The sequence below is a fragment of the Rhineura floridana genome, chromosome 18, assembly GCF_030035675.1.
Source record: "Rhineura floridana isolate rRhiFlo1 chromosome 18, rRhiFlo1.hap2, whole genome shotgun sequence".
NCBI classification, from domain to species: domain Eukaryota; kingdom Metazoa; phylum Chordata; class Lepidosauria; order Squamata; family Rhineuridae; genus Rhineura; species Rhineura floridana.
Genome location: NC_084497.1, coordinates 24,279,204 through 24,295,890, shown reverse-complemented (window position 1 = coordinate 24,295,890; position 16,687 = coordinate 24,279,204). Strand labels below are relative to the sequence as shown.

Here is a 16,687-nt window from a genome sequence, read left to right as displayed (position 1 = left end):
CGTGTGCTAGGAGAAATTCACACTTAGAATTCTGAAGAATTTTCATGAGGATTTTGAAAAAAGAAATTTGCAAATTGCTGCAAACCGGAATTTAAGATTGGAAAAATGAGAGAGAGAACCAAAATTGACAGATCTTTGCACTTTCACCCCATTATCCTTTCATGTTCCTTCTCACAAAAAGTCCAATCTCTTGGGGAAGTGGGTTTGTCACGCAAGACCTCCCAATCAACTATAATGGCACAACCTGAATTTGCTGGGGATTGAATCCTACCCCAAAATAGAGGCAGTCTTGAAGTGCCCAGAGTTTTGCAGAATAACATAAGCAAAGGATGGATTGCTGGCCAGTGGTGCTTGATTCAACAAAGCAAGGGGAGGAGAGGGAGGAAGGGAAGATGATAAAATGTGAGTAAAATGGGTTACTAGGGATGGAAAGATCTGTCAATTTTGCTTCTCTGGTTTTTCCAGTCTTCAGCTCTCCACATTTCTGCAGCAAGTTGCGAATTTAAAAAAAAAAGAAAATTCTCCAGCATTTTAGTGCAAATTTCTCCTAAATTTGCAAGTTTGTAGACAGTTTTGGCTCATGTACACATTTCTGCAAGCCATTTCTCATCATGTCATGCATTTTTGCATGTTGTTTTCACTCATATGTTCATTTTTATGCACATTTTCCCTTAACGTGAATTTTTGTGAACAATGTATGGTTGGCGAACTGCATTGCAAAATTCAAATAAGTGTGAATTTTGAAAGACGGCTGTGTTTCAGTTCTCACATTACTTTAGAAAGTGTGAATTTGATAGATTCGGCTTAAAATGAGAACTGAATCAAAATTCTTGCCCATCCTTATTAGGGACACATCCGGACATCGGTATTTCGCAGGAGGGAGTCAAGCACATGCCAGGAAAAGTGGGTTTGCGCAGTTAAAGTGAATGAAAGGGTTCTGTTGTCCTCGGACAACAAATCCACTTTAAAAAAGAAGCAGAGTTTTTGCTGTTACGAAAGTGCATTGAAAATTGTGGGACAAACAAAGATTAAAGGGAAGGCGTATAAATACCCCACAAGCAATTGGGACGAAGGCAGGATGAAGGCAGAACAAATGCTCACTGTCGTGTCACCTCCCTGCCAACAAATAAGAATGCTTTGTAAAAACCAGACATTTGTGCAAGCAAATGAGGATGAGTCCTCAATAAACAGGTTGTCTGGAGTAGTCCTGAGTTAGGCTTAGTTTTTGTCTGAGTTGGGCATGAGTTTCTTGGCATACAAGGAAAGGGTTCTTGGAAGTTTGAAGTGTTTGAAAATAATTGGATGGGAGAACATCAGAAGAGCCTGGCTGCTGGATCAGGCCAGAGGCCTATCTAGTCCAGTGTCATCTTTTTGCAGCAGCCAACCAGATGACCACAGGAAGCCCGCAAGCAGGACCTGGCTGCAATAGTGCTCTCCTCACTTGTGATCCCCAGCAACTGGCATTCAGAGGAGTACTGCCTCTGACAGTGGAAGGAGAACATAGTCATCATGGCTAGTAGCCATTGCTAGCCTTATCCTCTATGAATCCCAATGTGTCCTATCTTCCACTTTGCAGAATGCAAGGCCTCCCTCTCCCTGCATGAGAGTTTGGCTGTTTGGAACTCTTCCATATGGTCCCTCCCACTGCACACGCTTGCTTGAGAAAAGAGCTATGTTTCTAGTCTGATGAAGAGTTCTGCATAGCACACAAAGCTTGCCCGCATAGTACAAGAATGTCCTGTAACAGCAGCCACCTTATCAGTTTTGTGACCTCTGGGATTAACCTAGCAACAAGCTAATCTTTGGAAACATAACTGACTTTTGGAAATAGCCATGCTCTCATGACCCTCCTGGGTCCTTTAAAAATTCCCAACCTGCTACAGCTAGCAGACTGAGGTGCGGTTTGCTGCAATGCTTTTGCCACCCCCTTGTGGCCAACTGCTTTCTTACCAGCTATCAGAATGCAGGATCGTTGTGTCAAAATGTGCAGGCTGGGTTTAAATTGGCACTTGGCCTACTTTCAGCACATCCCCCAGCCTTGAAAGATTATTTCTCTGAGCATGTCCACAGTGCATTTCATAAGATTCAGCCTCAGACATTCTGCATGCAAAGCAGGTGCTCTGTTCCACAGACCTCCTACTCATCAGTCCCCTCCAGGACAGCAGATTAGGGGCTTCTATTCCAGTCGAAGAAGAGAGAGCAGGGATTTGAAGTTGCCCATCAACAGCACCTGGACTGAGGACAGACGTTATCAGTGGATAAGGCTATCACTGGCTACTAACCCTGATGGCTATGATCTACCTCCCCTGTTGGAGGTAGTATGCTTGTGAATACCAGTTGCTGGAAACCGCAGGAGGAGAGAGAGCTCTTGTGCTCAGGTCCTGCTTGAGGACTTCCTATTGAGGCATCTGGTTGGCCACTGTGAGAACAGGATGTTGGACTAGATGGGCCACTGGCCTAATCCAGCAGGCTGTTCTGATGCTCTTAGGCCACCTCGTTACAGTGTGTTTGCCTGGCTGGAAAGTGCCTCTTGTTTGCCTGGGTGGAGGAGAGAGGGGGTGAGTGAGTGTGCAACACAAAGGTCTGTCCATTTCAATTCTCTCTCTTTCTCATTTTGTTGTTGTTGTCATGTGCCTTCAAGTCAATTACGACTTATGACAACTCTATGAATCAGTGACCTCCAAGAGCATCTGTCATGAACCATCCTGTTCAGAATCTTGTACATTCAGGTCAATGGCTTCCTTTATGGAATCAATCCATCTCTTGTTTGGCCTTCCTCTTTTTCTACTCCCTCCTGTTTTTCCCACCATTATTGTCTTTTCTAGTGAATCATGTATGAGAGCCGAAACACAGCCATCCTTAGACATTTACACTTACTAGATTTTTGCGTTACAGTTTGCCAGCTACACAATAGTTACAAAATGCATATATTAGAGGAAAGTGTGCATAAAAATGAATACATGAGTGGAGATAAAATGTGAAAAAGCACCATATGATGAGAAAAGGCTTGCAAAAATGTCCAAATTGCCTACAAAAATGTGTTTATGTGGAGAAATCTGCACTAAAATGTTTGGAGAATTTTCATGGGGATTGAAAAAACAAATCACAGATTTCTGCAGGACTGTAGAGAACTCACTGAAACACTGGAAAAAGGAGACATTGACAGAGGTTTCCACCCCTAGTAGAAACTAGGCTGCTCTACAAAAGTAAAATTAGCATCCATTGCTCCACCCACCTGTGCTTCTGCCCCCACCCACCACAGGCATGTGGTCCTTGGAAGCTTGCCTAGAAGAGAAGGTGGCCCTCTGTCCCGCTCTAGATGGACACCTGCTCAAAAAAGATCCCAACCACACACGCAATCGCGGGGCGACCTTAAGGCGCACGACCCGCCTGCTTTTAGGAACGTCCACCCCCCCTCCCAAAAAATTGAGGACAGGCAGGAAGGGGTGGGCCAGTCACATGACGCCCTGAGCAAAGCCACATTGGCTTGCTGCGCGGGGGGGGGGAGAGAGCGAGAGGGAGGTTTAGAGTCTGATGTTTCTCTTGGGTGGTACCCTTAATTTTGGGAAGCGCGCCCCTCCTCAGCGCGCGCCCTCATCTAGATCTTCCCCGGACGCGCGCCTTTGGATGTCGGCCGCGCGCCTGGCGCAGGTGCGCTCGTTTCTCGCTTGCAAAATGCGAGCTGCGTCCCTTTAAGCTGCGTGGGTGGGGGGGCGACGGCGGAAGCGGGGATTTCTGGGGAGGGCGACAGCAGCGGTGCTTGTGCTTTCCCTGCAGCCGACGGGGAGACCTCTCCTGTGCATTTGTTGAGGAAGGATCCTTGGATTAACAACAACAACACACCCCACCCTTTATCTCCACGGCAGCGACACCCATCTTTGCAAGCCCAAGGCTCTTTCGCTCTCCTCTGGCTTTGCGTCGGTTTCACCACTGCAACATTGTTTTTAGAAAAACGGCACTGAAGTAAACAAGAAAAGGATTTATTTCTTTATTTTTTGGACGCGGGCAAACCCGGGCTTGCAAGCAAAGCGGGGCCCCTTTAGATGCTGTGAGCACGCACACGCCCCCCCTCCCACGCCTCCTGCCCCCGAGATCGGGGAGCATGCATTCCGGCGAGTCCCTACCACGGTGTCTTTCTCCGTCTCCGCCGCTAGGGAGCGGTGTCGGGCATAACATCCCTACTGCGTATGGCTTGCTACGGTAACATTCAGCAGACATTGACATTTCCCTTCCTGTTTGGAAGCAGCCCTTGCATTGTGAAACCAAGGATCTGAGGGACTGGCACCTTGAACTTGGCCTTGATTTTTCCCCACCCACCCCCTTTTCTCTCCCCCCCTTTTTTCCTGTTCTTCCCTCCTTGGCCGGTCACTCTCTTTCCCTCCCCAACCTTTCCCTGCCCCCCCTCCCCATCCACCGCCCCCCTCCTTGCATCGTCCATGGCGGAGACAAAAATAATCTATCACATTGATGAAGAGGAGACCCCTTATCTGGTGAAACTGCCCGTCTCTCCCGAAAAAGTCACTTTGGCTGATTTTAAAAATGTCCTCAGCAACCGGCCGGTGCATAACTACAAATTTTTCTTCAAATCTATGGATCAGGATTTTGGGTAAGTTGGCATATTCTAGTTTTGCTTTTATTTATTTATTGGAAAGGGGAACGCTTGGAAACCCCGAGTCTCCCTGGCCGTGTTCCTGAGCTTGTCTTTAGGCAAGGTGCGAGTTGTACGCTTCTTAAAATGTGGCCAGCTTTCAAATCTGCTGGGGTTTGTTCACACACACACCCCATTGCTGCACCTTTCGGCCCCAACACCCGTTTTACACCCAGAGGAAGAATGTATGCAATCCTAGCTCTGAATCAACACCAGAGTCTTCCCTTTGCCGTTACTATATCTTTCAAGGTTTTTTCCTCCGTGGGTGGGTGGATGTTTTGGCAAATGACATGCAATTAAATGTCATGGCTGTAAAAAAAAGAGAGAGAGAGCTGGGTTTCCTCTTTTGGGAGTGAAAGAAAACTGGATCTTAAAATTGTGGGTGTATTTCCCCCTCCCCTTCCTTTGATTTGGATAAAGGGGTGTCCAAGACACTAGGTTGTCTGTGATGCCGGGCTGTCATTGCTTTGCCAGGCGCTGCCAAGCAAACCCTAGAGGAGACCATGGCGGCATCTGGGTTTTCTAGAATGTGGGGCTCTGGAGAGAATCTGTGTGTCCAGGATTGTCTTCTGGGGCGATGGCAATTCAAGTTCCGGAAGCCAAGGGTTGCCCCCAGCGGAGTCAAAGCAGCCCCACCGACATGAATGGGGCAAAGTTAGCCCTGGCTGTTAATTTCTAGGGGTCTACTCTGGGTAGGACTGGCTAGCTGCCTCCTTGACCCCCCTCCTACTCTTAAAGGCGTTGTAAAGCTGAGGAGGTTCAGCTTTTCTGAAATCTCGGTTGGTGTTTGGCATTTCACTTCTGGAGTTCAGGAGGTGTTAAGCCTCCATCCTTGGGGGCTCTCCAGTTACAGAGGGAGGCTCAGGGAAGGTGAGGGTCCACTCCCCAGATAGGCAGCCCCAGAAGGTGTGTATGGATTTCTGTTGGTGCTGGAGGATGTGGGTCCTTTTCATTTCTTCTGCCTTGACAGTGCCCCATAGATGGGAGAATTGTATATATGTATTTTTATTTATTATTGTATTGATATCCTACCTTTCCTCTGAGGAGCTCATGGTGTACAAACGCGGTTCTCCCCCTCCTGATTTTATCCTCACAACAACCCTGTGAGGTAGGTGAGGCTGAGAGAGAGGCAGTGATTGGGCCAAGGTCACAGCCAGTGAAGTTCATGGCCGAGCGGGGACTTGAACCCTGTTCTCCTAGGTCCAGTCCGACGTTCTAACTGCTGCAGCACACTGGCTCTCCAAATTCTTATTTCTTTCATTTATGAATCGATTCCCATGAAGCATCCCCAAAGTGATTTCATAGAATCACAGAACAGCAGAGTTGGAAGGGGCCTATAAGGCCATCAAGTCCAACCCCCTGCTCAATGCAGGCATCCAAATCAAAGCATTACAGTACACAACAGTTACGTAGATACGCACAGTTAAAGGAGTCCATGGGGTCCTCCTCTGTGCTCTCCCATCCAGGTGCTGACCAGACCCGAATCAGCTTGGCTTCAGCAAGGTTGTGGCATCCTATGCCTAAATATTATAGCCCTAGTGCGTCATCCAGGGAAGGGCCGTAGCTCAGGTGTACAGTGTCCACCTTGCACCCAGGAGGTCCCCGGTTCAATCTCCACCTTGGCATCTCCAGGTAGGGTAGGAGAGTCCCCTGTCCGAAACCTTGGAGAGCTGCTGCCAGTCAGTGTAGGCAGTGCTGAGCTAGGTGGACGAATGGTCTTGACTCAGAATAGCTCCCTGTTTTCCTGCATCTTAAGAGAAGGGCTGGTAGAGCACCTGCTTTGCACGCAGAAGGCCCCAGGTTTAACCCCCGGCATCTCCAGGTAGGGCTGGGAAGGAGATGCTGCCAGTCAGTGTAAACAATACTGACCTACACGGATCAGTGGTTTGACTCAGTAGAAGGCAGATACCTTTGTTTCAGGGGAAACCTCTCTTAAATCGAGGTTGCTAAGGAGAACTGGGGAGTGTGTATTTGGTTCATTGTGGCACTCTTCGAGGAGGGGGATTTGAGGGGTTTAGAGACTTCCTTCAGGAGGTATTGGGTCTCTGTGTGTGTGTGTGTGTGTGTCTTGCTTCACACACATCCCTCTAGTGGTGGCTGGTGGTTCCATGTCAGTGGGGCAGTGGAATCTGCTCCGGGTATTCATCTGAACTTCCAAGGAACGGTCCGAAGTGCTGAACCTGTTTTCAGTGGGGCAGTGGAATCCGCTCCGGGTTTTAGTCTGGACTTTGCAGGAGCTGTCCAAGGTACTTGACTGCCCCACTGACACAGAGCCACCACCCGCCTCTGCCCCCATCGGCTTCTGCTACTTTCTGCAACCATAAGGCTGGCAGGTTCTCCTTTGAGTGGTTGAGGGTCACCATGAAGCAGGCCTGATTTTGGGGTGCTTGGGTGGGTGGGCAAGAATCTCTATTTCAAATATATAAAAATTAAATCTGAGAGTCTTTGCCAGCCAGCTCTTATCGATGCCGTTGCTATATTTATCGTGATACTGTGTTTCTTTGTCTTTAGGCTATATACGGCCTTGCGATACTTTACACGGAAGTTTGGTTTATAAATATTGTACGTGAGGAATAAAAATAAAATGGAGAGCAGGTATCTGATTGCGCTAGACCCCATTGATAAAAATGGAAGGTATTTACAGATGAGCTCAATCTTTTTTTCCCAAAGGATTGCTTGAAAATTCCCACGGTTCTTGGTGGAGTACTTAATGGGTGGTATGTCATGCTAGTCCTACTCAGAGTAAACCCCTTAAAGTTAATGCAAATAACCAGCTTAGGTTCATTCATTTTGGTGGGTCTACAGTGAGTAGGACTTGCTTGAATACAACCCTGTGATTTGACATATTAAAATTAATGGAAACAACCAACAGGTTCATTCATTTCAATGGGTCTACTCTGAGTAGGACTTTGTTGTTGTTATGTGCCTTCAAGTTGATTTCAACTTATGGTGACCCTATGAATCAGCGACCTCCAAGAGCATCTGTCGTGAACCACCCTGTTCAGATCTTGTAAGTTCAGGTCTGTGGCTTCCTTTATGGAATCAATCCATCTCTTGTTTGGCCTTCCTCTTTTTCTACTCCCTTCTGTTTTCCCCAGCATTATGGTCTTTTCTAGTGAATCATTTTCCCCCCTGCCTGCTGTAGCAATTGCGGTGCGTTGTGCTAGAAGCTGTGTGATTTTTTAAATTGCATTTTCCCCTTTGTTTCTTTACTTTCTTAGATACTGTGTTTTGTTGTATAACCATTTGGATTCCGCAGAATATACAACCCGATGGAATTCAAGTTGCAGTACATGTATGTGAAACGAAAGAAGCAGTCAAAACATAATGAAAACCCCCACAGCGTTGAGGACAGGGCATTTCAATTGCTTCAGCAGTCAGAAAAATTGTTCAGCGGTCCAGACATTTGCAAGCAATCCGGGGGGGGGGGAATGTTTGGGAACCACTGACTTCAGATCATTGATTTCAGGGGGCCTACTCTGAGTAGAGCTTAGTTGGATACAATCCTATGGTTCAATCTTGCTGGCAGACTCGACCCTACGATTACAAAAAATAGTGCCAAGTGCCTCTCTGTAGCCATGAAAACCAGGCCACGGTTACTGAAGAGAAGATGAGTCAGAATTGTCTCTCTCTGTGTTTTTTCAACTGTTTCTGATTGTTCGTGGGTGCTGTTATTTTAAAAGGCATTTTAACAGCTGGGTGTGCATTTGTAACTGTGTTGTTTTCTTTGCTGAAGCTGTCTTGATGAAACTGTATTGAATGCTGATGGCCTGTAGACCAGATAAATGGGAACCAAAATTAGTAGCTGTGAGAGGTAGTAAAAACCCCATGGTCAGGGGCAGTGTACCCCACACCGCCAGATCAGCAAGGGAAAGGCCATTGCTTTCATCCTACCTGTGAGCATCCCAGAGACACCCTGCGTGCCACCCTGTTGGAAACAGGAAGCGGCCTTATCCTGAGCCAGACCATTGGCCCATCCAGCTCAGTACTGTCGACACTGACTGGCAGCAGCTCTCAGATCTGTCCCAGCCTTACCTGGAGATGCTGGGGATTGAACCTGGGGCATTCTGCACGCAAAGCAGATGCTCTGTCACTGAGCTACGGCCCTTCCCTTAATTATTTATTATTTATTTTTAAAACTTATATACCGCCCGACTAGCAATAGCTCTCTGGGCGGTGAACATAGATACAATAAAATACAATATAATACAAAAACATCAGTCTAAAATCAAATTTCACAATCTAAAAACAGCAAAGGCTAAAATCAAATTACAAACATTACAATCATTAACAAAAAATTAGAATGCCTCGGAGTAGAGAAAGGTTTTAACCTGGCGCCGAAAGGATGATAGTGTCGGCGCCAGGCAAACCTCCTCGGGGAGACTATTCCATAGTTCGGGGGCCACCACTGAGAAGGCCCTTGATCTTGTCACTGCCCTCCGGGCCTCCCTATGAGTCGGGACCCGGAGGAGGGCCTTCGTAGCAGACCGTAGTGTACGAGCCGGTTCATAGCGGGAGAGGCGTTCCGACAGATATTGAGGTCCCGTGCCGTATAAGGCTTTGTAGGTTAATACCAACACTTTGAATTTGGCCCGGAAGCGTATTGGAAGCAAGTGCAAGCGGGCCAAAACAGGTGTTATATGGTCAGACCACTTCGTTCTTGTTAGCAGTCTGGCCGCCGCATTTTGCACCAGCTGTAGCTTCCGAACCGTCTTCAGAGGTAGCCCTACGTAGAGCGCATTACAGTAATCCAAACGTGAGGTTACCAGAGCATGTACTACTGATGTAAGATCCTCCATACTCAGGTAGGGACGTAGCTGGGCTACCAATCGAAGTTGGTAGAACGCATTCCGTGCCACCGAGGCTACATGAGCCTCAAGTGACAGGGAAGAGTCTAGAACGACTCCCAGACTACGAACCTGTTCCTTTAGGGGGAGTGTAACCCCATCCAGGACAGGATATGTATCCACCATCTGATTGGAAAAACCATCCACCAACAGCATCTCAGTCTTATCAGGATTGAGTCTCAGTTTGTTAGTTCTCATCCAGTCCATTGTCGCGTCCAGGCAACGGTTCAGCACATTGACCGCCTCACCTGAGGAAGATGAAAAGGAGAAGTAGAGCTGCGTGTCATCAGCGTACTGGTGACAACGCACTCCAAAACTCCTGATGACCGCACCCAACGGCTTCATATAGATGTTAAAAAGCATGGGAGACAAAACCGAACCCTGCGGGACCCCACATTGGAGTGCCCATGGTGTCGAGCAATGTTCCCCAAGCACTATCTTCTGGAGACGGCCCGCCAAGTAGGAGCGGAACCACTGCCACGCAGTGCCTCCAACTCCCAACTCCGCAAGCCTCTCCAGAAGGATACCATGGTCGATGGTATCAAAAGCCGCTGAGAGATCAAGGAGAATCAACAGAGTTACACTCCCTCTGTCTCTCTCCCGACATAGATCATCAAACAGGGCGACCAAGGCCGTCTCAGTGCTGAAACCGGGCCTGAAACCCGATTGAAATGGATCTAGATAATTGGTTTCATCCAATAGCACCTGGAGCTGGTCAGCAACCACTCGTTCCAAGATCTTGCCGAGATATGGAACATTTGCCACTGGTCTGTAGCTGCTGAAATCCTCTGGGTCCAGGGAAGGCTTTTTCAGGAGTGGTCTCACTGCTGCCTCCTTCAGACAGCCACAGGAATGTAGGAAGCCGACTCGCACTGTGTCCATCTAGCTCAGTGTTGTCTACACTGACTGGCAGTGGCTCTCCAGAGTTTCAGGCAAGAGGTCTCTCCCAGCTCTACCCTGGAGGTGCCATTGGGGATTGCATGCAAAGCTGTACCACTGAGCTGCGGCCGTGTTCAGATGCTGGCCTAGACGAATCTTTAGTCTGATGTAGCAAGGCTGTTAATCAAGGGTGTAGTCGTGGGGGGTCTCAGAGGGTCTTGGACCCTTTACTTTTTGGGGAGCAGGGTCCCTATGTCTCCAGCATCCTACAAGCCAATTAGCATGAAAGGGGAGAGTGTTAGCCACTGAGAAGAGCCTTCTAACATGCTTCCTTATCCTTTCCTGCTGATTGGAGCCAACCACAGTGAAAGGGGATGAGTCAGCCACTGAGAAGACTCTTTTCAGTAGCTAACACTTACCTCTTTCATGCTGATTAGTTCCTAGGCATTAACAAGGATCTCATTTTCAACCCCACAGCAAAAACAAAAAAAAAAAGTGAGGAGGGGGCATGGCTGTGACTGACATGAAATGACCCTGCAGTTCTGAATCTGCCACTGCACTACTGCGCTTAATATGTTCTTACAACGTAGACTTTCTTTAAAACAAAAATCATAGGGGCCTACATTACAGCCTTGCAACAGCCCAACCTTCCCTCCACCCCAGTCCCTGGTGTTGCTATCTCAAAGATCTGTTTTGTCAGGGTTGGCGCGGAAGAACCTGTTGGCATGTATATAATTAAAAAAAAGGGAGGGGAGGGGTTGAAGCCCAGCCTCATCGCCAACTCTTTTTGATGCTCAGCATGAATCAGCGCTGGAAGTGCAATGATCGTCTTAGCAGCACCCCTCCCCTCCGTGTTGGGTTGCGCGTACCTGCGTCTATTTCTGTTGCGGCGAACTCCGTGTTCTTGTCGCTTGCAAAAGGTCAGGCCGAGCCGAGGGAGACGGAATGCAGGCCAGCCTACGGCATGGGGCTCCCTCTGTTTTATTTTGAGCGCTTTCCTGCGCAGAGTCCTCTGGACGTAAACCGCGAAGCTGAAACGCTGGAACGTTCTTAAAGCCTTTTGTTTTCAAGTTGCCAAATTCAAAAGGAAAGCAACAACGTGTCAAAGTGTAGCACAGCCTGCATAAAATAATGGCCATTGGCCTCACTAGCCCAGCATTCTGTCCTCACAGTGGCCAACCAGGCGCCCATGGGAAGCCCGCAAGCAGGACCTGAGGGCAACAGCAACTCTCCCCTCCTGCGGTTTCCAGCAAATGGTCCTTGGAAGCATACTGCTTCTGACAATGGAGGCAGAACATAGCAATCGTGGCTGGTAGCCATTGATAGTCTTACCCTCCATGAATCAGCGACCTCCAAGAGCATCTGTTATCAACCACCCTGTTCAGATCTTGTAAGTTCAGGTCTGTGGCTTCCTTTATGGAATCAAGCCATCGCTTGTTTCTTTTAAAGCCATCCAAAGAGAGTATAATGAATGACATCAGAAGAGCATGGCTGCCGGATCAGGCCAATGGCCCATCTAGTTTAGCATCCTGTTTTCATAGTGGCCAGCCAGAAGTCTATGGGATGCCTGCAAGCAGGACCTGGGCGCAAGAGGGCTGGCCCTCCCTGTGCTTCCCACCAACTGGTATTTGGAAACATATTGCCTCTGACGATGGAGGAAGAGCATAGCCATAATGGCTAGTAGCCATTGATGGACTGATCCTCCATGAATTTGTCTAATCCTCTTTTAAAGCCATCCAAGTTGGTGGCCATCGCTGCCTCTTGTGGGAACAAATTTCCATGGTTTTAACTGTGGACTATGTGAAGAAGTCCTTTCTGTCTGTCCTGAAACTTCCAACGTTCAGCTCCATCATATATTATATTAATCAGATCCTTTATCTGAAGGTTTAAAGCGTGGGATGGGGAACTGGATCTGGTTGGCCGGACGGATCCTTTTCTCCACCCCGCCTGTCAATCACCAGATGTCACAATGATTTCAGGAGACCCACCGCCCTTGGGAGAACGGTCTTGAAATTCCCAACGGAGACGCAAGGTTTGTTTTTCAGCTGCTGGCTACAGCAGCTGTGATAGTTTCACCTGCAGTTCTTTGGGGAAGGGGGAATTGCGAAAATCCTAGAAAGATCATGTGAACGGGAACACAGGAATGTGCCTTATGCCAAGTCAGGCCATTGGTCCATCTAGCCCAGTATTGTCTTCACTGACCGGCAGTGACTCTCCAGGATTTCAGGCAGGACAGGCCTACCTGGGGATGCCATAGGGGATTGGGACCTTCTGCATGCAAAGGAGATGCTTTACCCCTGAACTATGGCTCTTGCCCTAATGGTGAATTGGAGCTTATATTGCAGTTGGTGTGGTGGCTGTGCAGCAGGAGTGTAGTCGTCCAGGGTCTTGGGGTTTTTTAGACCCCTTGCTTTTTTGGGAGCAGGGTCCCAGCAGGGTCCCTATGTCTCCAGCAACCTGCGAGCCAATCAGCATGAAAGGGGAGTGTGTTAGCCACTGAGAAGAGTCTTCTAACATGCTTCCTTGACCTTTCCTGCAGATGGGAGCCAATCAGAGTGAAAGAAGGCGAGTCATCTACTGAGAAGAGTCTTCTCAGTAGCTAACACGGTCCCCTTTCATGCTGATTGGCTCCTACGGATAACTGTTGTTGTGGGAGAAGGCATGAACAAGGATCTCATTCTCAACCATGCAGCAAAAAAGGGGAAGGTGTGTGTCTATGACTAACATGAAGGGACCCTGCAGTTCTGAATTTGCCACTACACTACTGCTGTGCAGATGTTGGGAGTCTGTCTGTCTGTTTCTCTCTCTCACACACACACACATACACCCCTCTTATCTGGAAGCTTGGAAAGCCATTTCTAAATTTCTAATTAACCGCCAGATTATAGGCTGTTGTTACAACTGACTTGGGAGCCCCTGTAAAAAACTGTAAAAAATTGGATTTACAGCTGGAACAATCGCAGCCAGTGCCACGTTGCCAATGAGTTTTGACTGCCGTAAGGCAGAGAAAGGATGAAAAGGCAAAGCCTCGTTATCTTCCTGTAACAGGGCTCATGTCCGGTGTCTCCCCGATGGGATCTCAGGGGTCATATCCAGTGCAAGTCTTACTCAGAGAGCAGACCCATTGGAGTTAATGGGCGTGACCAGCTTAGGTTTGTTCATTTCAGTGGGTCTGCTCCGAGTAAAACTTTGTAGGAGACAGGGATGGGAAGTTCTCTCAATTTTGGTCCTCTCAGATTCTCATTTTTCCAATCTCAAATTCAGTTCTTCACATTTCTGCAGCAATTTGCTGTTGTTGTTGTTGTTTAAAAAAAATCCTCAGGAAAATTCTTCAGTGTTTTAGTGCCAATATCTCCTAATAAACACATTTTTGTAGGTAGTTTCATGTACACACTTTTGCAAGCCAGTTCTTGTCATAGAATGTACTTCTGTGCGTTATTTTCACTCATTTGTATGCATGCTTTCCCCTAACATAAACATTTTTGTAAACTTTGCTTGGTTGGCGAACTGCATTGCAAAATTCAGATAAGTGTGACTTTAGAAGGTGGCTATGTTTTCAGTTCTAATATTGTTTCGGAAAGTGCGTATTTGACGGATTCGGCTTGAAATGCAAACTGAATTGAATTTCTCTTCCATCCATAGTGGGAGACAACTGGTGATCACAGCAAATGCTATGACCTTGAATCTCAATAGGCTCGTTGGCTGGTGTTTTGTCTCTAGCTGATTCTGGTGCCTAAAGTCATAAATCCATGGTAGGGAGCACGTGGCCCCCCCAGCTGTTGCTGAATTCCATCAACCTCAGCCAGAATGCCAGGCTAGGATCCTTTTCCTCTGTGATGCTAGATTTCTACATGCAGGGAGGGTTGTGCATGGGGCAAGAACGCTCAAATAATCCTCCCTGCACTTAGGAATTGGGCATGTTGGGGAAAAAGGATCCTGGCCTAGCCTTCTTCCTGACATGCTACTTTTCTATGTGCAGGGAGGATTTTTGGGGTACGGAATAAGTATACTTTCTACATGTGAGGGAGCTTTTTGTTGTTGTTAGGGCTTTGAAACACGCAACCCACCCCACTCCACTATAGAGGTACCAGAGTCTTGTCCATGCTACAAGCAGCAGAAACGAAGTGCTAAATCCCTCTCTAGGCCAGAGGTGGGGAAAACAGCGACCCTCCGAGAGTCGTGGGACTCCAGCTCCTATCAGCCCCCGCAGCCAGTGTGTCCAACGATCAGGGATGATTGGAGTCATGGCCCAGCAACATGGGGGGGGCTACACGTTCCCCATTCTTGGGCTAAAGACTCGTGAGAGCTGGGAGCACCAGCCAGAAAGGAAGCTCCCTCTCATGTCTCTGCATGAGTGGCTGCTCTAGCTTTTATTAAGACCAGTGGGGAAACAGTAACAAGGAGCCCGTGGGCCATCTAGATATTGTTAAGCTCCCGTCAGCCCCAGCCAGCGTGGCCAATGGTTAGGGATGATGGGAGATGGCGTCCAACAGCGTCTGGGGATTCGCTGTAGCCAACTGAGTTCTACTCAGTGTAGGCCCATCGAAAGGAACGAACCTCAGTCAGTCAGGTCTGTTGACTTTAGTGGGTCTGCTCTAAATTGGACTAGCATGGGATGCCACCCTCTAACTCCAGGATGAGAAGAGGCACGAGGTTCCTGCTGCTGTACCTGCTTGTTTCTCCCCCCTCTAAGGCCTTCTGCTTGTAATTATTACTGGACTCTTTGTTCAGCCTCCTCTAGGGGAACCCCCCCCCTTTTCAGTGCAGTCCTGCGTCAACTTCACAGGAGGGAAAAGTTGTTAGCAAGGCAGACTGCCGAGCCTTTGGGACTTGCTGTCCCTCTTGAGGCAGCAGCTGGCTGTCAATCAGTTCCCCACCACCACCTTCTATCATTCCTGCTAAAGCTTCTTCATAAGTGCGATTTGCACGAGGATGAAAAAGAAGAAGAAATCATCTGGCCAAAAGGAGCCATTTCATCGTGCCGAAGAGCAGTGGTGGTGCATATCTGCATTGCGAATCTGAGTAGCTCACCGTGGCAGTGGCATCTGGCATATTAGGGCAACTGGGACACACACACCCCAGCCTCGGTTTGCCCTCGGCCAGCCCCCGCCTGCCTGCCTTCTTTCTTGCAGCTGGGGATGGCAGAAGGCCTCTTTCCCCCTTCCGCCCGGCATTTGTTGCATGCAGCCCTGTTTCCATTCCACTGCAGTTCGCCTTCTGCAGAAAAAAAAAAGGGGGGCGTTATTCATTGTGCTCTCCGCTGTGGCAGAATGATGCAACTTCCGTACTTGGTAACATAAGTTACATTATTCCACCTCAGTGCAAAGGAAACGCAATGCAAATGTGTGTGGGGAATGTAATCAGTTGTGTACTGTTTGCAGACTGAGAGGAACAGCAGCCCGTACCAGTCGTATTCACTGCATTGATTTTCGCTCTGGACGTGGGAGGAATAAGCAAAGAGCAGCAATTTCCACTCGTGTTCCTGTTGGAATTCTCCAACATCCTTACTTGCAGCCAGGCAGGGGGCTAGTCCTGGCTGTCGGCTTCCTCCTCTTAGACTCATTGTTGCCCCTTGTAGAACTCAGCAGGGAGGGTGGGGAGCTAGAATGAGTTGGCTCCGCCTCTGCCTGTCATTGGCTCTGGCTCCGCCTCCTGTCTGGGCGCCGTGCCTCCCGCCCTGTCACCCACCACTGGAGTCCAGCGACATCTGGAGGACCACAAGTTCTCCATCTTCAGCATCGAGGGGGCCTCTCATAAGTTCCTGAGTATCCCTGTCTCTTCACTGGCCTGCAATTTGGGGGAGCTGCTGGCTGAGGGAATGCGGCCTGCATCTTTTCCGTGAAGGATAAATGAGCACAGTGAACCTGACTCTCCCGGAAAATATTTCTTAACATATTTTCCCCACCCTCACCCCCGCCCCCGCCCCAGCGCCGCCTCTTCCTCGTGCGGGGAATTAGATTCACGTTGCCATTCGAGGCGGAAACTGCTGGCTCTGTGAGGACTCCTGTTCCTGGCTGTCTTCCAGGGTGGCTCTGCAGGGTTGTAATTTGGCAGATGGTTTTCAGCTTGGCAAGCCAAAGCAACTCGTTTTGTTTGCTCTCTTCCCCCCTCCATTTTTGGAAGCAGAGCCTCGCAGGGAAGGCGGCCCGAGCGGATCTGACTTCGCAATAACGTGCATGTTGTCATAAGGGCACTGCCTTTTCCTGCATCCTCCTGAAACAATAAGTGAAAGATGCGATAAATAAATCCGCAGCTTGAGAATGAAATGTGCAGTTGTGTTTGCTCCCGGCCCTGAGTAACAGAGGCAGGAGGG

At 48.5% G+C, this 16,687-nt stretch overlaps 1 protein-coding gene across 4 annotated transcripts in view; it reads left to right on the top strand.

Moving 5' to 3' along the window:
* Positions 1–3,507: 3,507 nt before the first annotated feature.
* DVL1 (dishevelled segment polarity protein 1) overlaps positions 3,508–16,687 on the top strand; it is a 110,205-nt gene continuing 97,025 nt past the window's right edge. The window contains exon 1 of one of the 4 annotated variants that reach the window (XM_061600551.1): positions 3,508–4,606. In XM_061600551.1, coding sequence (XP_061456535.1) covers positions 4,437–4,606 — 170 coding nt within the window. In that variant the 5' untranslated portion in view covers positions 3,508–4,436. The remainder of the gene's footprint in view (positions 4,607–16,687) is intronic. The other 3 variants (XM_061600548.1, XM_061600550.1, XM_061600549.1) reach the window with 3 other exon arrangements.